We start from the raw sequence: 21,628 nt of genomic DNA, 5'->3' as shown, positions 1-21,628 counted from the left end.
CATCTCATCCAGTTCACAAAGGCTGGAGAGAGAGCCAAACTGTCCCACCAGGGCAGGGGTCGGCAACCCAAAATGTTGAAATAGCCATATTGGACCAAAAAACAAATATGTCTGGAGCCGCAAAAAATTTAAAGCCTTATATAAGCCTTATAATGAAGGCAACACATGCTGTATGTACCTATCTACCAAAATGACTAAGTTGCCTACAAATACATAACGAGCCTTCATGATTATGATCATGTTTATTTTCCCTGCAGTGCATCCTGTAGAGAATGACGCACCACGTGACTACTGTGTTGTATATGTATATAAAATCAAATTAATACAGTTTAAGTTTGATTTCTGTGCAAAAGCCAAGCAAGTCAGTGCAAGGGTAAAACAAAGCAGCATCCTCTTTTGACACGCAACCGACGCAGCTATCCTCGAACCTAAGCAACAAAACACAATAACATCGCTAAGTGTCATTCCAAATATTTACTGACAAAAATCAGAAATCACTTTATGAAAACAGCCATTTTGTTACTAGAAATTGTGTTCTTACTCGTTTAATGCGACTTCTGTTTTCGGACATCACTATCCAGCTCAGACTTTGAACGCCTGGAGAGTTGCATACCCGTCGGCTGTGGGTGTTAGGTTCAGAGGCGGCCGAACCGCGCTGGTACCGGCGGGGGGCGAGGTGGAGGCCCCCGCGGGACGCGACGGTCAGGCCAGGAACCGGCCCGACGCGCACCACTCGCTGCGCGGCACCGCTCTATCTTCACCGGCCGACTGACCGGCGGTCGCCTCCCTGGCTCCGGGTCGCGGCTGGGCGGAAAACGTTAAGAATGTTTGTGTCATGTTTGTCGTCCTACAGAAACCATATTAAAACAAAAAAGATATTTTACTCCCCCATCTTTTTCAATTTTCAAACATTTTTGAAAAAGCTCCAGGGAGCCACTAGGGCAGCGCTAAAGAGCCGCATGAGGTGTGTCTCATTAGTGTTGGTGTATTTAGTCTGTTGTGTTTTTCCAGTTGGTGTGGGATAGTTATCTAAGTCAGTTGTCGAAGTCCTGTGTCGTTGTCGAAGTTCTGTGTCGTTGTCGAAGTCCTTTGTCGTTGTCGAAGTCCGGTGTGGGAGTCTGTGTTTCCCGTCGCGTCAAGCTAAGCCTCGTCACAGTTAAGTCGTCTTTGTTTCAGTTGTCTACGTCTCAGTCTAGTTGTCCTCGTCACAGTTGAGTTCTCCGCATTCTTGCTGAGTGCTCCGCGTTCTTGCTGAGTTCTCCGCGTTCTTGCTGAGTTCTCCGCGTTCTTGCTGAGTTCTCCGCGTCCAGCCAAGTTTCCCAAGTTCTGCCAAATCAACCCCGGTCAAGCCAGTCCCGTCACGGCGACAAGCCTCGTCAAGCCAGTCCCGAGGCCAGGGGCTGCAGCGGCACAGGCAAAGAGGCCAGGGGCTGCAGCGGCATGACGTACGCCGCCGGAACAGGAACTGGTGGCGGCCGCAGCACGTGCGCCGCCAGAACGTCAACTGGTGGCGGCCGCAGGAGCAGGAACTGGTACCTGCCTCTAGCTCTGCTCAGTCCGTTTTTGGTTGGATCATTCTGGTACGTTGGGGGTGGAGGACCCAAATGCAGGGAGGCAGGAGAACCACGGCAGGGATGCATGTAATATTGAACAAAATTTATTTAACAAAAACACCAACAAGGGAACTGGATAAAACTCTAAATAAACAAAACCAACAAAGTTCTGAAAAGACAAAAAATCTAAGTAACAACAAAACACAAGAGTGGTGACAGTGACAATGATCCAACCAAGACTGAACGAAACCAGGAAACTAAATACAAGCCAACTGATGAGACAACGAGAGACACCTGGACAAGACACAAGTGGCTGGGGGAGATTATTGGATGACACAAGGGAACAGGATGATGAGTACAGGATTAAACAAAACCTAACAATCAAGACAGGACACCAATAATAACTAGCCTCCTCTCGCCCTGACCCGTCACAGCGACCAGCCTCACCTCGCCCCGTCCCCACTTGTTCCAATAAAGTTTCTCCTCGCCTTTGGATCCACCTTCTCCAACATGCATGATTTCATGACACCAAATTGGTTTAAGTTGTCAGAAAAAGAGCAAAAAATGGTAGATGAAAACGTTTTTAAAATTAACATAAAATGTCAAAAAAATTGCCAAAAATGTGAGAAAATTGATAGCCAAAAAAAGCTGGAATTAAAAAAAAAAAATGCCATGAAATGTCCAAATAAGGAGGAAGGGCAGAAAGGTACCATAATATGGCCATAAAACAGCTAAAAATGTCGGAAATTTAATAGAAAGTCAGAAAATCCTAAAAAAAAAAAGTACGATTTTTTTTTAAATCCCAAAACGGAAGTCGAAAGGTAGAAGAAAATACATTTCTACGTATTGGACGCTGCATATTTTTCTGTTATGGTGCATCTCTAATTAGCTCTTGAGCCCTCAGTACATTAGACTACCAGAATCACTGTTACGGTGTGGGAGTGGAGGACCCAAATGCAGGAAGGTAGGAGAGCCACGGCAGGGATGCGGGTAACATAGTTTTAATCAAAAAACAAGGAAACACAAGATCACGCCCGAGGGCGGATAAAACGGCGAGTAGTGTGGGATACGGAGTAGATCCACGTAGAAGCGCTACTAGGTCTGTCAGGTCTGGTGAATAGCGTCACGGAGTAATAACCCGACACTCCTCGCTGTTTCTGCCAGGCTTTTATCTTGGCCTGATGGGCTGATGGGCAGCAGGTGTGTTTGGAGGGATCCGCCCTCCAGCTGTTTCCCCAGCGACTGCAAGGGAAAACAGAAACAGCTGACCCCAATCATGACAATCACACTGTTTCCTTCATCACAATGTTCAAATGTTTTTCAGCTCCAGACAGATTTTTTATTTATTTGGCCTAAAATGGCTGTTTTGACAGTAAAGGTTGCTGACCACTGGTGTAGGGGCTCTATAGGTTCCTCAACTGTTCGCCTACACCGTGACATAGGATGCACCGGAGCGAAGCACCAGAAAGCCGTGAAAGAGCTGGCTGAGGAGGCGGAAAGGCAGCTTCTGGCTGTGGCTAAGGAGGAAGTTGGGGGGCGAATAACACCTAGGGCATCAGCCGGGGGGCTCCCTGCCGTCGCGCCGCCAAAAGTGGACGTTCTGGGTTTAAAGGAGCGAAACCTCAACGACTTGTGGTCCCCAGCTGATGACCCGCATCGGCTCACAGAGGTGTTTAGTGAGGTGTAGCAGTACACCTGCTATCAAAGCACTACTGGAGGTGCATCAGGCAGCAATGCCCAGCAGGGATTACCACCACCTGTATCATGATAAGGGCTGCTTGATTATTACGAAAATATTAATCACGATTATATTAGTAATAATTGAAATCCCGATTAGGACAATCATTTAGTTTTTGATACAAAACAAGAACATCATTAAACGTAAAAAAATATTGAAACAATTAAAATTCTTTGAAACACTATAATTATGCAAGTTCTTTTTGCAAAATTAGTATTAATAATCTTTTTTCTTTAACGATTATGCCGATTTTGTAATTGTGGAGTGTAATAATTGAAAATGTAATTAAATTTCAATTAATTACACCGCCCTACAGTATATTAAGAACATGTAATCCCCATGTTTACTCCTTATAATTCGTATACAGTACTATTAAGCCCCAATCCATGTATTTTCTAGTATTTTCATGATGTTTCTGAGAGGAATCCGATGCAAAACAGCTTAACAGCTAAATTGGCAAAAATTGAAAGTGAATTGAAGGCAAAAATTGTTGCTCTTGTAACGCTCACAAACGTGTACACACAAATAACAATGCATATTTTTATGTTGCGGGGGCTGGTTAGAATGTGGATGATCTGGATTTGGCCTGCAGGCCATTCTTTGCTCAGCAGGTCTATGGGAAACATGGCCTCGTGTAAATACAAACAGATCAGATGTCAAACTGCTTCCCAGAACTGATTGCATTCGACCTTAGAGGTTCCGCTGTAACTAAGATGGGAAAGCAATATAGAATAACACAGAAATTAGGTCATGTTTCTGTCCAAATATTTTTTTTCTCTCTCTCTCCTCTTTTAGGCATACCGATTGGAACCTCTTATTTTAAAGCACTACAGTAACATTGCACCTGTTCAAATCCACTGGTAAGTCAAGTTGTAATGTACATTTGTGGCCAACCCATCTGATTGTCATTCAGAGGCGTCGGCTTGAGAATGAATGAGATTCTCTTTCAATATCTCTTGGTGTGTAATGTGTCATTCCTTTGATTGACTAGACATTTCTGAACAGGATAAATAGGTCAGTATGTGTAACCAAATCCATTAAAAGAAGACAAAAATTCAAGAGCCTGCTTTGAAGCTCTGTTATTAAATAACAAAATTGCACAAGGTCAAAATAATCTTTGGTTTAATGTCCTTAATCCATGACAGCCACAGTGTTAACATTTGGAACACACAAGACACTCATGGTCAGTAAATGTAACACACTCTGCGTGAAAATTATTTTCAGGAGCTGGTTAAAAGAACTGTACAATTATCACTAAGGCTTTCACATCTAGACTAGAAACAGTAATCTCGACAATTATTCATAGCGACCAAATAGGCTTTATTAAAGATCGGCACTCTACTAATAATATTAGTAATAACTAACCTAACTCTTTAACCTTATTAGCATGTCACAGCGGCATGATAAAAAGGCAGTTATTATATCATTGGATGCAGAAAAAGCTTTCAACAAAGTTAACTGGTCCTTCCTCTTTGCTGTTTTAAATAAATTTGGCTTTGGGAAATCATTTATCCACTGGGTATCAGTATTATATGATTCTCCAAAAGCTACACTTACTACTAATGGGATTATATCTCAGAGCTTTACTTTAAAGAGAGGCACAAGACAGGGATGCCCACTATCCCCTTTATTATTTGCAATATTTATTGAGCCACTTGCATTAGCCATACGCCAGGAAAGAAGGATTCAAGGAATTCACTCTGGGGTAACAGAACATAAAATTAATCTATATGCCGATGACATCTTACTTTATTTAGAAAAGCCGGCTACTTCGCTAGGGGAAGTATTTAACTTAATAACTAAATTCTCACAGTTATCAGATTATTCTATTAACTGGACAAAATCAACACTTCTACCTATTACAGAAAATTCATGGAACCCTGCAAGCCAGGACCCACACTACTCATTTCCTATAGGTAATTTAAAATACTTAGGCATAAAAATCTCACCTAAATTAACTGATTTAATTCATTTAAACTTTTCTCCACTTCTGGATAACATTTATAGTGACTTGGAGCGCTGGAATAATCTTCCTATTTCTCTAATAGGACGAATAGCCACCATTAAAATGAAAGTTTTACCCAAAATAAACTATTTTTTCTCAATGATTCCATTTAAACCTACGGCTAAATGGTTCCAGTTGTTGGACTCAGCCGTTACAAAATTTTACTGGAATAAAAAATAAAGCAAAGATAAAAAAAAAGCAAAGATTAGTCTATCTACTCTTCAGAAACGTAAATCCAAAGGTGGTCTAGAGGCACCAAATTTTATGTACTACTATATAGCTAACCAGCTACAATATATCGTTCTATGGGCACAACCCAACAGAGACACTAACTGTTGGTTGGAACTAGAACAGAAGGATTGTAATAACCTCAGACTTCGAGATTTACTCTTTATTACAACATCGATTAAGCGTCATAATTGTTTTAAAAACCCAATGATTTCCGCCACCGTGACTGCCTGGTGGAAGGCACTAGAATTGACAAAAGCCCAAGTGGAGCCCTGTGGACTTTCTCCCCTATGGCATAACCCCGACTTTCAACTTAACAACCAACCATTTCATTTAGCTGTGTGGGAGCAGAAAGGAATTACACATCTCCACCATCTCTTCTCAGATAATATGTTTATATCATATACATCCTTGCTCCAAAAATACAATATAAAAAACTGAATTTTTTTACATTATCTACAAGTTAAAAATATGATAAAGAAAAAAATTCCAACACTACGGGGTACGCTCCAACCGCCTGTTTTAGCTAAAGATATTAACAAGCTTTCTCCGACAACAACAAAAAAACTTTCAAAAATATATAAGTTACTTTCATATACTGATAAAATGTCTTTATCCATCTCGAAATGGGAGACAGACTTGTCTATAGCACCGGAACCTGACTTTTGGATTCAAGTTTGTGAAAACGCATTTAAAATGACAAAACACACAAATTTACAACTTATCCAATATAAAATTATTCACAGAACATACATTACTCAATATATGATGAAGAAAATGGGACTCTCAGACTCCGACATTTGTCTCCAATGCTTACAAAACACTACAGACACTTATGTTCATGCTTTATGGTTATGTACTCCGGTTATGTATTTCTGGACTAAAGTCTTAGAAAAACTTTCCGCTATTTTGGACTGTAGGATACCTTTATCTCCAAACTTGTGTTTGCTAGGTGACCTAACAACAACTGACTTACCACATAAACAATTTCAATCTACACTTGTAGCCCTTACTATCGCTAAAAAAACAATTCTTGTTAACTGGAAAAATAAACAAACTCTGAATATCGACCAATGGTCTAACCTCCTCATAAATCACATTTTAATGGAAAAAATATCTGCCTCAAATAAAAACCAAATATCAAAATTTATAGAAACATGGTCTACTACGTATATAGAATTTTTTAACCTAATTCTGGTTACTTAATTCTGTCTGTTAGCGAGAGCCACTACATCGTGATAACTTACATTGATGTTTCGGCATTTGGCAATTTATTATTATATTTTATTATTAGTATGGGATTTTTTTTAATGGGCTTTAGGTGAACTGATGAATACACACACGCTCGCATGCACGCATGCACACACACACGCACGCATGCACACACACACGCACATACACATACTCACTCACATACAAAAAAAAAAAAATATATATATATATATGTGTGTATATGTGTATATATGTATATATATAAAAAAAAAAACATTTATTAATTTTTTTTTAATTTATTTGTTTTTTTTAAAAAAGGAGAGCAATGATGATGTCAAATCGAATGAACAATACTGAGCTCTCCTGAAAAAAAAGAAGAAAAAAAAAAAAAAGAACTGTACAATACATTTTATGATTACAAGTTGCGTCCACCACCAAGGGTTGTGTGTCCTTTGGAATGTACAGTGGAACCTCAAGTTACAAACTTAATTGGTTCCGTGAACATGAACCGTTCATAAACTGAGGTACCTATTGAAAGAAATGGAAATGTAATAAATCCATTCTAACTAAGAATAACTAAGTTTTACTTACCTGTGTGGAATTTTCCCATCAGTGCACTGGTTAAAAATAAATATAATGCAACATAGAAATAAGTGAAAACACACTATTATAAAAAAAATTAACACTTTTCAAAAAAGTCTTCTTCCATAATAACTTTGGAAACTCGGATTCAAATGTATGAAAATTTTGTGCATTACCAGAATTGTTCATAAAAAGGGGCGCTCGTAACACGGTTCTACTGCACTGTATTAATATGGTTACTTATGGAGTAAATATCCACAGTGTGGGCAACACGTGGTCTATTTGGTGAGCACATGCGTCTCACAATTCAGAGGTCGTGGGTCCAAATCCGGGCTCCGGCATTCCTGGGTGGAGTTTCTCTGGGTACTCTACTTTCATCGCACATTCCAAAAACATCACCCTTGCTGAAAACGCCATGCTTGAAGTCCCATTTTCATTAAGTTATTGATTTAAAGTTTTAGGCCATAATTGTAAAGACATTGAAATAATGCATACAGTAATTTAATACCTATACAAAATTAATATGAACAATAATTAAATTCCTTTAGAATGTATGAAATTCTGCATCAGTCTTATCCCGACTTTAATTCTGCCATATATGTATAACGGTAAAGACATAAACAGCTTCATAAAAAAATTGTGTGAGTTGCACAATTAAAATTTGTTGCCCTTTAAACTCTGTGATACACGTGCATAAATTATTATAACTACTCATTAAACCATTTACATTCTTGTCTTCATACAATTGTAACAATGGTACACACAGGTAATGGTAAAACATGCAATTGTTGACACTTTCACAAATTCATACAGTGCTCCAAAAAAGTATTTGCCCTCCAAGGTAAACATAAAATGGTGTATTTAAGTGGTGATTTTATTTATTAAGGGGGAAAAAAAACTATTCAATGCTGCTGGGCTCTGTGATCAAATACTTTTTTCGCGGCACTGTACACACCCTTCAAATCATACTGTCTATTTTGCCTGTGGAATGCAAAATAGTTGCTACATCCTGGCACTAAAATGCATGATCACAGCTCTCTATGGAGTAATGCAACAACATGAGGCGTTGCGACGTAAAAAAACAATGGCGGCGCACGTCTAAATAAAATTTCTACAAAATGTATTAAACTCAATGATTTTTGAAAAATGAATCTCATAGTTATCTTAGTAACAACCAAATACATAATATAGAGCACTGTTTCTCAGCCCCGGTCCTCAAGTACCCCTAGCAGCTTGTTTTCCATGTCTCCCCAGCCAACACAGCCGAAGATCGTTATCAGGCTTCATGCTGAGCCTGCTGATTAGCTGATTGTTTGAAACACGTGTGTTGCTTGTGGGAGACATGGAAAACAGGCTGGATAGGGGTACTCGAGGACCAGGGTTGAGAACCACTGATATAGAGCAAACTTGTCATGACAGTCGGGGTTTCTTTTAAGACACTAAGATGCATTTGTGTTAGTTTTAATGGAAAAGCCATATTAAGCAATAGGAGAAAGTAACCTAAACAAACGTATGTACATATACGTATGTACGTATATACTATGTATATAGGTGAAAGTTGAAGTTGATTTATGTGACTCTGGTGTGGCAGGTACAACACCACCAGTCCCACGCCATATGATCAAATCCGCCCCACGCTGCTGAACCTCCCCAAGGAGACCACATCTATATCGGACTCAGAAAGCCTTCCCAGCCCCTGCACCTCCCCGCCTCAGTCACGACGACCCTATGGCGAGTCCATCACCAATCTGGGAAAGGCCAGCATCATGGGTAAGCACTTTGGGGGTTAGGGTTGCATAGATATAGAATGAGTAGTCAAGTAATTATTGATCAAGAACTGTGGTGATAAATAATGGTTATAATGTAAACTAAATATTGACATGCTTGAATGAGTTTGGTGAAATTTGAGATACCTTACTTCCACCCCATCGAACACCATTGGGTCATAAATGTTCTTCAGACTGAATGGACAAATAGTAGCTCAAAACACTGTTGAACGTGTTCCCAGAAGACAATGGGCTATTTTAGCTGCAAAGGAGAGCCATCTGTAGATTGTCTTCTATTTTCATTTCCTGTCTATGGTCATGTGTCCCAATACTTTTGTTCATACTTTGTTGCTCAGATAATGATCACAATAAAAAAAAGACAAAATCACAAAGATGTCAAGCAAAGCATTTTGTGACTTTTGCCATATTACTAACATCTGTAAAAAATAAAAATAAAAAAAAAATCCTTCATTTCAATTCAATTCAATTTTATTTATAAGCGGGGCGGGCACAACACAAAACCACCACCCCCCGGAGCCACGAGACCCGGGCCACTTTAATACATCCCTTGCCGCATACAAAGTGCTGTACATGGAGTAAAAATCAGTCATGGACTCATACAATAACAAAAATAGGTAGAACCAAAACTTACAACACCAAATAATAAATATCAAGTAAATCAAATAAACTAACTAACTAAATAAATAAATGAATAAATGAATAAATAAATAACAAAATTCAGCAGACACCATAAAACACTAAAACACTCTCATGCCGAGTCAAAAGCCATAAATATGTGTTTCAAGACGAGTTTTAAAAGTAGATTGAGGGGGGCTTGCCTACCATTTAACGGAAGGTGTTCCAAAGGCAGGGGCTGGCAACAGAAAAAGCTTGATCCCCTATGAGCCTCTGCTTAGTGTTCGGTACCTCCAGTAGTGTCTAGTCCGCTGACCTGAGGCACTGAACGGGTGCGATGGGATAGAGGAGCTCAGAAATGTCAGGTGGGGCAAGACCATGCATTTGAAAAATAAAATAATTTCAAAATGAACTCTAAATTGCACAGGGAGGCAATGAAGAGAGGCCAGAGTTGATGTTATGTGCTTCCTCCTAGTAGCACTAGTTAGAAAAGGAGCAGCAGCATTTTGGACCAGCTGGAGATTCTTGAGGGAGGACTGGCTGACTCCAAAATAAAGTGAATTACATTTATCAAGCCAAGATGTAACAAAGGCATGGATTACAGTTTCTTAGTGAAATAGACCCCTGGTGCTGCAAATGAGCAAATACTGTGTTCCACCATATGGAATGCTTCGTCATCTTAAGACCTGAAAAACCTCCATGAATTTATGTTCATCCAAGAAAGATTTCCACTGTGTGATATAACTTTTTCTAGAATGTTTTAAATAAAAGGCAGCTTGGAAATTGGTTTAGAATTTGACAGCACACCTTGATCAAGCCCAGGTTTCTTGAACAGGGGTTGCACCACAGCATGCTTAAATTGTTTGGGAACTACCGTGTTCCCTCATTTATCGTGATAATGGAAGTCTGCGAAGAAAAATTATTTTTATTTTCCTGTTAATTTTATATATTATTTTTAATAATTTTATATATATATATATATATATATATATCTGTATATGTATATGTATATGTATATATGTATATGTATGTATATATATGTACATGTATGTATATATATGTGTATGTATATATATGTGTATGTATATATATATGTATATGTATATACATGTATATGTATATGTATATATGTATATGTATATGTATATGAATGTATATGTATATATATGTATATGTATATGTATGTATATGTATATGTATGTATATGTATATATGTATGTATATATGTATGTATATGTATATATGTTTATATATGTATGTATGTATATGTATATATGTTTATATATGTATGTATGTATATGTATATATGTTTATATATATATGTATGTATATGTATGTATGTATATGTATATATATATGTATATATGTATATGTATATATATATATGTATATGTATATGTGTATATATATGTATATGTATATGTATATGTGTATATATATATATATATATATATATGTATGGTATGATTTTTAGTTTATTAAAAATACTTTTTTGTTCTTTTTTCATTTACATTCATATTTTCCATTAAAATGTTTTTTATTATACAGCACAGTATATTTTCTTAATGTGTTTTTCATTTAATATATATGTTGTAAGGCTGTAAAATACCTCACCACACACTTTAAACATGCACTTTTCTCCGATTTTCTCACATACTGTATCTCATATTTGAATACAGTAGGCCTACACTCTGTGTTCAAACATTTGTATATTAAAAAAAATAATAATAACAATAATTGAACTAATATCTAAAACATTTATTTGCGAAACAAAAATATAACAGCGATCCATCCATTTTTTTTCTCTGGGATGGTATGTTTTCCTAAAAAAAAATAAAAAATAAAAAATTCAAGTCACTATAAATGCTATCCAGAAGTGGAGTAAAGTTTAAATGAATTAAATCAGTTAATTTAGGTGAGATTTTTATGCCTAAGTATTTTGAATTACCTATAGGAATTGAGTAGTGTGGGTCCTGGCTTGCAGGGTTCCATGAATTTTCTGTAATAGGTAGTAATGTTGATTTTGTCCAGTTAATAGAATAATCTGATAAATGGGAGAATTTAGTTATTAAGTTAAATACTTCCCCTAACGAAATAGCAGGCTTTTCTAAATAAAGTAAAATATCATCGGCATATAGATTAATTTTGTGTTCTGTTACCCCAGAGTGAATTCCTTGAATCCTTCTTTCCTGGTGTATAGCTAATGCAAGCAGCTCAATAAATATTGCAAATAATAAAGGGGACAGTGGGCATCCCTGTCTTGTGCCTCTCTGTAGAGTAAAACTCTGAGATATAATCCCATTAGTAGTAACTAGCTTTAGGAGAATCATATAATACTGACACCCAGTGAATAAATGACTTCCCAAAGCCAAATTTATTTAAAACAGCAAAGAGGAAGGACCAGTTAACTTTGTCGAAAGCTTTTTCTGCATCCAATGATATAATAACTGCCTTTTTATCATGCCGCTGTGACATGCTAATAAGGTTAAAGAGCCTCCTAATATTATTAGTAGAGTGACAATCTTTAATAAAGCCTGTTTGGTCACTATGAATGATTGTCGAGATTACTGTTTCTAGTCTAGATGCGAAAGCCTTAGTGATAATTTTAATATCAGTGTTAATTAGTGAAATCGGACGGTAACTTGATGGAAGTGTGGGGTCTTTTTCTAGCTATAATAAAAGTTTAATTGCAGCTGTATTCATGTGTGCGTATGTAACCATTAGTTTTAATTTATGTTACTACTCTTAAGAATAGTAGAGCAAGCATTAACCAGAAGCGCTTAAAAAATATAGCCGGATAACAGGTGCTCTGCCATTAGGCATACAATCTAGAGCACTGTACAACTCGTTTATAGTAAGTGGCGCATCTAACATATCTTTATATTCAATAGTTAACTGAGGTATATTTAAGCTACTGAGGAATGCCTCAATATGCTCAGGGTTAGGCTTGTTAGCTTCTGAGTATAGGTTGCGATAATAGTTATAAAAAATGTGATTAATTTATTCTGGTGATTGTGTGCATTCACCAGTTGTCCCTTTAATAGCCGTTATTGTTAGAGATTTTTCCCGATTGCGTTGAAGTTGGTTTGCAAGAAATTTACCTGATTTGTTATTATATTCAAAGTTGTTGTATCTCAATTGTTGTATTATAAACTCTGTCTTTTTAGATAGCATATCGTCTAACTGTATTTTTGTATTTTGTAAGTCAGTCCATATTTGGTTATTTGGGTTTATTGCGTACTCATCCGTCAGTTGTTTAATTTTATCTTCCAAGTCTTTTTGTAATTTTTGATCCTGTTTCTTTTTATAAGATGAATATGATATAATTTTAACTCTAATTACTGCTTTCCCAGCTTCCCAGAGAAGAGATGGAGATAAGTCTGGAGAGTCATTTATTCCCCAAAAGTCTGCCCACTCTTTTCTTATAATTTTCTCAAACTCTGCATCGTTTAGCAGTGAGATGTTAAAACGCCATGTCGGGGGTGGTTTAAAGGTATAATCAACTTGTAGGGAAAGGGAGACTGGTGCATGGTCGCTAATAATAATAGGATGTATTTTTGTAACAGTTTGATCAGAAATAGAGTTATTTGTAAGAAAAAAATAAGTTCTTGAAAAAGACCGGTGCACAGCGGAAAAGAAGGTAAATTCCTTCTTATTTGGGTTTTTAAGTCTTGAAAGAGGCTCAGTATAATGTCCTCTTTTGCGTGTTCCAAAAATTTGAAGACAGATTTCTTGTAAGAAAAAAAACACCTTGCAAGGATGATTTATTAAACAGAGAAATCTCCGGTCACCGGCAACAATTTACATCACGTAAAAAGGTGGAATTAAAGAGTGCCCAATGTGCCCCCTCCCTTGGGGAATCCAGCTTTTAAAGAATCGAGTTTTGAAAGTAAACGCCCCTTCTCCTCCTCTCATGAATAAGTAAATATGTTATATAAGAGACGAAAACAGATTACAAAAACAGAATTCTCAGTTGCACCTGTGTTCATTCTTTTTAGACAAAATATACTTTCAGGGCACTTCTCGTACTTCTTCCCATAACAAAATCTCACAAACAAGTTGAACTGGACAGCTCCTAATGTAGTAGAGTTGTGGGAGTGCGCGCTCTCTCTCACGAAAGAATGTGTTTTCGCACAGAACACTGAGAAGGAACTTCTAGACCAAACAATGTGTACCGGCTTAGTTTAAGGTCAAATTATACTGAGTTCAAACACTATTTTACCTACTTCACATCTATAAAACATTTCAACATGGTTAATATATGAAATAAAGAATTAAAAATGTTAATAATGTATAACAGTCCTCCCTTTAGGCTATATAAAGCCCAATAACTAAACATTTAAACATTTTTACCAAGGGATTCCAGCAGGATCTTCATCGTTGCAATGGCAGGTGCAACAGTAAAATAAGAGAAAATGAAAACGTTCTTTTTTAGCAGGAGAGGAGGTCAGTCATATGTCAAAAACAATGTGATTCATTAAAAGAAAATAGCAAATTGGCATGACAGTCAGTATGAGAAAGAGTGTCATTATGTACGCAATTGAAGACTTGTTTGAAGACACGATTGAAGACTTGTTGTCGTTTTGAGCGATGGAAGTTTTTGTTGAATGTGAAGGACGTTTGTCAGTTCTATTTTCGTTCTTGCGTTTGTTTGTTTTTTTGTTTTTTAAACAGAGTCCTTCAGCTCTGCGATTGGCTGGCAACCCGTTCAGGTTGCACCCCGCCTACTGCCCGAAGCCTGTTGGGATAGGCTCCAGTACCCTCACAATCCTTGTGAGGACAAGCGGTCAAGGAAATGGATGGATGGATGGATGGATGGATCCTTCAGCTCTTTTAGAACCCACATCAACTGCCAGAGATGCAGGGATTGATCACCGGGATTTGTTTTCCCAAGGTGTGACTCATTCTTTGTGGAATGCCCGGAAAAGGGACACGTTCCTCCTATCTCCATTGAGGGATGTCCTCATCTCGTCAGGTGGACACTGGAATCAGTTGAATGGTGTTCCATTTGGCTCGTCAGGTGGTTCCTGAAAGCAGCTGACTGGTTTCTCAGTTGGTTCGTCAGGTGGCTACTGTTGGTGGGGGTTGAGTAGAAGGCGGACCCGGCAGGTCTGATAGGCAAGATGTGGAACCAGGTTCCCCCTGTGGACTGGACCATATCGACCTTTCCATCACCTCATCTGGGTGCAGAACATTTTCATTTAGTCACTAATAAACATACATATTCACATCCCTTTTTTGAAAGAGCATCTGGTAGTTTTATTAGTTTGGAGTTAGTAAATGTTAGTGAAGTTCTGTAGGCCTGTCCTGTGGAAAAGTTCTGTTTGTTGTGACGTTCAATTAGAATCCAGCCTTTGGCTGACTTTAATGACCTAAGCACATTCATTAATGCAACAATGAAAATCTTATAGCCAATTCAAATCTGACGAGGCCAATTTTGTTTACAAAATGTAATGATTATTGGAATGTTTTACCATAATATTTACTGTTATAGATATGGCATGAATGTGCTTCCAGCCATTAAATAAATGCAACTTTCGCCAACAAATAAAATCAAAAAATAACATCTGACCCCAGGGCCCCAGGGAGAGATAGAAATGGAACATATTCACCTTATTTTCGCCGTCTCTGCCAAAACTTACTCTCCTCCATGGTCAAAAGTCCAATCACCAATTGTCCTCCTGTAAATTTCATTCATTCTCACGGATAATTATCACATTAAGACTAACTTATAATTCTATATTTATTTAATTCAACATGGACTGTTTGTGTCCTTCGCGACGATATACCCAGACCGACCAATACTTCCCCCATCTGAAAAAGATCGATTTAGAGAATTTTCAGACTGATAATAAAAGTAGAACTGCAGAGTAAATAAATTTTTGCTTTAAAAAGAGGGGAAATTTTTTAAATTTAACCAGTAAATTCGACAATGCGTCCCAAGCAATTGTTTAAATTTCAAAAGAGAATTTGGGAAAATATTAGAAGACCAAATTTAACAAGCGTCAAATAACGGAAAATATAATTAAGATTGAAATAAATTTTATATCCTATCCTTATTCATAAAAGTGGATTTTCAATTTCCGCAACCACACGAAATTTACCAGTATTATCTTTTGTACTATAAAAATAGAAATATTGTAGCAATTATTATTAATACATAAAGTTACCCTTAGTTTTAACATGTCATTATTAAGCTTGCTAGTTTCCTTTGTTGATGTTTGTCCCACCAGCTGACTGTTTTAAAATAGACAGAGATAAACAAATCAGATCAAATCAAATATAATAAATCTGTGTGTATAGAGTGTTGCCAATCAGTTCGTTCTATTTACGTAATGTTTCACTGTATGTATGTCATCACTTTATGTCTGTCAAAAATATAGAGTGCAGTGTAAACAGTCAGATATCACATCATATGGTCTGAGATTACTATTTCAAGCAAACATTGTTGGTGGGGGCGGAGTCACCAGCGTAGTAGAGTAGTTTTTATTGAGAAGTCCTCTCCCATAGGATCCTCAGGTCAGCTCTGGGCGCAGGAATGCATGTAAGGAAGTTCGTGCAGAGCACTGTGTGCATTGGAGCAGTTTTTCATTTATCACATTTGTATATCACGGCACAGTCATTGTGGAAACTTTCCACCAGGTGGCGCCAGGAACCTCTACTGTTCATCAGGTGGCGGTAGGTAGTGCTGTTCATGCCCAGCAGGTGGCGGCAGGTAGTTCTGATTAGGGGAAAAGGCCAGATATTTTTGATGATGGCCGCATCACGCCCCCTCTGCTGGTGGTAGCAGCTGCGGTCTCTTTGCTGTCAGCAGCTTCTGGTTTTGATGCTACCTGTGTCCTGCTTGCATCGGTCCACCCCGTGCCAGTTGACCTTATTTTGAAATAATGACCCCGACCAATGAACCTCACTCGACTGAAACATTAAAATCTGCCCCAACAGTATTAGGTAATAACATATCAGTAAGTAGTCGGAAGAACAAAATCCTCCTTTATTTCAATAAAAAATAATTTTTTTTAAAAAAAATTTAATTTAAAAAATACTAAAAAATGTAAAAATAAAAATAAATAAAAAGTAATTAATTAATTAAAAATAAAAATAAAAAGTAATCAAAACAATAAAAGTTTACAATTAAATAATTGCCAATTATAATTCAATATTGTTATGTTTTACAATATTTCATTTAATATGTTTTGCATACCTTCGTAAATAATACTTAAGATAAGAAAGGACAGCTTTGCTCTAAAAATTTACAAATCTAATACAATTGGCAAGTGTGTAGTTTTCAATTAATATTTCTCAAGAAATGAAGGCCGCAGCCCGCCCTGTCAGCTTTTGGTCAAACATCAAGTCAGGGATTATTTTTAATTACATATCGCCTCAAATTATGTCAAAAATGTGATTCTCCCAGATGGCTCCCCCATGGAATGGTCTGTCCAGTCTCCGGCACCCGCATAGCTGACGTCAAATTCTGAAATGGGACTTCAAATGTCGAAATTCAAAGGTTAAATATATTCAGGAAAAATTAAAAAATATTTTTCTATTTATAAGCATGGGAAAAGTTCCTTTTTAACTCTTTCACTGCCACTGACGTTTAAAGACGTCAAGTAAAAACCTACGCTTCACTGCCAATGACGTCAAAAGACGTCATCCAATGATTTTTTTTTTTTTTTTTGAAACGGGTAGAGGAAACCCTTCCGCATGTCTGGTGAAATTTTCAAGTCTGTCTGTTGTGCCTAATGACTATTTTTGGCCCCTAGAGGGCAGCGATGACTCTCTTTTGACAAGATCGGGTGGGCGTCAGTAGAGGCGGAGCTAGAGCGTCGAGCAGGAGATGAGAATGGAAGACAAAGGAAAAATGGCGGCCGGTCGCGAGGAGCTCACGCCCGAGACGTTTTTTTCAAAGACCAAAAGCATTGCTGAAAAAGCACATTGTTGACGACGATGATCATCATCGATGATGAAGATGAGGGTGGTGACTCCGTGGTTGAGAAGCATTGACGCGGCAGTAGAAGACGTTAGATGGAGCTAGATGGAGGAGGGAACGGGCAATGGCGAGCGTTTGCAAGCAGCTCTACACTTACAAGACGAAAGGCATCGACCAACGCTAAAATAGTACATTGATGACGACAGTGATCATCCTCGATGATGATGAAGGTGAATCCGAGCTTGACGGCGAAATTGGAACCGCTGACGCGGAGCGCAACCGAGCACGCACAGGCGGACGTTCGATCGGACGACGGAGAGTGCCCTGAGTCCAATGCATATTCATCGGAGGAAGTGTGTACAGTCTGCTACTTGCTTTTTATTCCCCGGAAAAAAAGGCCGTCAAGAAAGTGTAACGTTTGCACGCAAAACGGACCAATGTGAAAGTGAAAGTAAACTGTTGTGCGAGTCCTGGCGTCTCCTTGCACGCAGGAGAGCGTTACAAAAGGAAAAACTGTATTTGAAACATCCACATAATTGTAAGTAGTACCACAGTTGCACACATTTGTAAATAGTTTGCGAAATTGTTTTGTCAAATTGTTACACTGTTGAATGGAAATAAACGTATTTTGCAATCAAAAAACACTTTTTCATTGTTGGTGAAAGCGTTTTACAGAAGTAAAGCACTATTTAGGTGTTTGTGGCATCATTCATGGACAAAAAGAAGTGTACAATTCACTAGAGTGCATGAAATAACATCGTTTCACAAAAAGCTCTTTTTCTCCGTTTTTTGTTTCAAAAGAGAGAATTTCGGTGAAAGTAACCATTTTCTATTGTTGATTACTGAAGAACGGAATAAGGTAGAAACAAACTTTTTTTTCTGATGAAAGCTGAGAGTCCAATCTTTCATTTGGTAGTATGTGTGTTTCCATAGTCCAAACGCAACATTTTCTGTGGACCTTGAAAGATCACTCAAAATGCTTAAATCGGCTGGCAGTGGGGACAACCCGTTTCTGAAAACGTCTGGCAGTGAAAGAGTTAAATTGTAATTAACAAAGAGAGAAAAGTCTCCTTTTTCATACAAATAATACATTATTTCACCCCCCGGACGGGAGATGAGGAACTTGTCGTTTTCCTCTCATAATGGCTGACACCAAATTCTGAAAAGATATTCAAAGTTAAATAATGTTCTCGCGTACGAGAAAAATCATAAGGGAAAAACAATCAACTTATAACAAAATATTCCACATTAGTTGCCATTCAAATTATTTGTTTTTTAGTTATTATTATCATTATTATTAAAATGCGGAGAGTGGAGACTGAAATATTTCATATAAAAACCAATCCCAAAAAATTAAATATATATTTTCTCATTAAACTTTAAAAGCAGATTAACAATCACACAATTAACATCTTCTTTTTTATAGAAAACATAATATTACCTCTTTGCAAGGTTTATAAGGCTGTTGGCAATTTTAATTTGGAAAAAGGGTGACACCTGGCGGTCAGCTAGAGTCATGGCAACTACAATTTTCAAACTGACTCACGTCATTAATTTAAAATTCCAATATCACAGCAATACATTCAGTTTTACAGTTATGTATGTTTAATAAGCGTGAGATATGCATCAAAGCTTTGCAATATTTTAATACTGTACCTCCATGTTATGTGCGTGTTATATTCGTTCGTTTTTTATTAAACATAATTTTAAATATGACGTATTTGCGCTGTGAGGCCAGATTAAGTATTCAACATTAGTCGTTAGGAGATTTAAATGAGGGGCTTAGAAAATCAGTCACGTCAACAATTTATGTAATGTCGTTTAATTATTTAACGTAGACACTGACGATCGCGGTTTTAGCGTTGGACATTTTATTAGTATTATTACCGTCCCAATCAATTTATCCCGTTCAGCGTCTACTAAACGGTTTCATTTATTTTATTACGTAATTCGTATTATACAGCTGTTTTTATTTGCAAAGCGAGAAAATAGAAAATATAAAGCTATTTATTTAAACACATCAAAATCATACGAGCTGTCTTTACGAAACCATCCAAAGTCAACATTTCAGCATTAATCATCATTTAATACACTTTTCTTAAAGTTACGTCTGGGATTTTCCACTATATAAAAATACATATAGCTCTAATACTTTTTCTAATCAGCGGTCGGCGTTTACGGAAATACAGAGTTAAACTGCCGCCTTTAAAACCATCGAACAAATTCCAGATCTTATTGGAATAGACTAACATTTTCCACAATAAATTTAAGTCCCATCGTTCAATATTAAATATATTTTACTCTATTTTTGAACACCGATTATTTAACCTGGAAGCTTTAGTTACGTCTAGCGGAAGTACTATTAGGTCAAGCTATTCAGTCCTTCAGAATAAAAGCGCACCCGTAATTTATATTAAACATTAACCTATGTAGTTATTATTATATTAAAGTTATATAAATAATAATAAATGCAGTGACGTCTCACTTATAATACACTAATATTAGTCGACAAAATAGCTCTTTGCGCCCCGTAAAACAATAACAATGACGTCCAACTATTCTACCAAATACAAAACATACAATTCACACACAACAAATATCATGATCTCCTCTCAAAATAACAAATACTGCTTTAAATCAATCACGAAGCAGTCTATCGGCTCCTTTGCAGCGAAGCGTTGTTTCCAACTTTGAAGCAGACCTTATTATAAAGAGACTGCCATGTGTTTTCCATAATAAATACTGCTTCAGCCTGTTTGTCACAATTATTTGATTCAATTGTGCAAAAAACATCGTAACGTTACGTAAATACTGCTTTAAGTCAATCATGAAGCAGTCTATCGGCTTCTTAATAGCGTAACTTTGTCAAATTTGTACGCCCATTTCAGCCTGTCTGTTCACAATTATTTGATTAAATTGTGCAGAATCCTCATCTGCGCTGAGAAGAATAATCCATTATTCAAGGAATTTATTACGATTTCCTAACAGCGGGCGATCCATAATCTTCATCCTAATTCCATCCAAGAATCTAACGACATATATTTTAAGGCTGTTTTCATTTCAGCGCAATGCCCAACAACCACAACGTACATGTACAGTTCAAATACCGTGGTAAAATCCGAAATCTGGGACTTCGCGTCCAACCAAACGACTTCAAAATTTATCACTATTTTTCTTACATAAATTCCATCTCCAATATAATTTTGCAAGACGAATATACCAGCCGAAGCGCTCACAGACATACAGAATCCCTAAAACGTGGATAAAGTGTCCACTTACCGTAATTAATATGGCCTGGAATTTTATTCGTCCATGAACGCTCCGCTCACAAAAACGTCGTTTTTCCAGCATCGGGGTCACCATTTCAAAGAGGCTCAGTATAATGTCCTCTTTTGACACAACGAGGCTGTTTTGGACTCAGACGCAGAGGAAGAGGTGTAGGGTAAAGCAGCTTTTAATTAACAAAACAAAAGCTCTTCAATGAGAGAGGAAAAATAAAGACTATACAAACATTAACTGAAAGCGCTCCAAAAGGGAGGAAGTTCACAACTACTTTCAAAAACAAAAATCACTCTATGATTAAACAAAACTAAGCTATACAAAATTACAAACAAAGGTTCTCTCATGAGACAAGGCAAATAAAGGCAACAAGGCAATTGGATATCAAGGCTGTGGTCTATGGCAGGCTTCAGTGGCTCAAACGAAAACACTTCGGCACAAGACAGGGAAAACGCAGACTATTTAACACATGAGGGTAATGGGGAACAGGTGGAAACAATCAGGGATCAGGGTTGACACAGACACCACACGAGGAAGGGCAAGTGACCTGAAACGAGAGGAGTCAGACTTTTCACAATAAAACAGGAAATGACAAGACACCCTCACCGCGGTGTGACAGTACCCCTCCCCCTAAGGCCGACTCTTGACGGCCCAGGCTGGTCAGGATGATCCCTAAAAAAGTCTTCAATTAGAGAGTCATCC

General features: G+C 37.4%; 1 protein-coding gene across 5 annotated transcripts in view; it reads left to right on the top strand.

Annotated features, from left to right (window-relative positions):
* ddhd1b (DDHD domain containing 1b) overlaps window positions 1-21,628 on the top strand; it is a 70,816-nt gene that overhangs the window by 28,444 nt on the left and 20,744 nt on the right. For 4 of the 5 annotated variants that reach the window (XR_013289375.1, XM_077552167.1, XM_077552166.1 and 1 more), the window contains 2 exons: window positions 4,087-4,151; window positions 8,910-9,088. Coding sequence is in view for 4 of the 5 variants with exons in the window: in XM_077552167.1 (XP_077408293.1) it covers window positions 4,087-4,151; window positions 8,910-9,088 (244 nt within the window). In the remaining variant the exon portion in view is untranslated. Of the gene's footprint in view, window positions 1-4,086; window positions 4,152-8,909; window positions 9,089-14,394; window positions 14,615-21,628 lie in introns of all 5 variants that reach the window. The other variant, XM_077552169.1, reaches the window with a different exon arrangement.

Source organism: Vanacampus margaritifer, chromosome 19, assembly GCF_051991255.1.
Source record: "Vanacampus margaritifer isolate UIUO_Vmar chromosome 19, RoL_Vmar_1.0, whole genome shotgun sequence".
Lineage (NCBI taxonomy): Eukaryota > Metazoa > Chordata > Actinopteri > Syngnathiformes > Syngnathidae > Vanacampus > Vanacampus margaritifer.
Note: the sequence above shows the minus strand (reverse complement) of the source record. Positions and strands in the feature narration are given on the sequence as shown.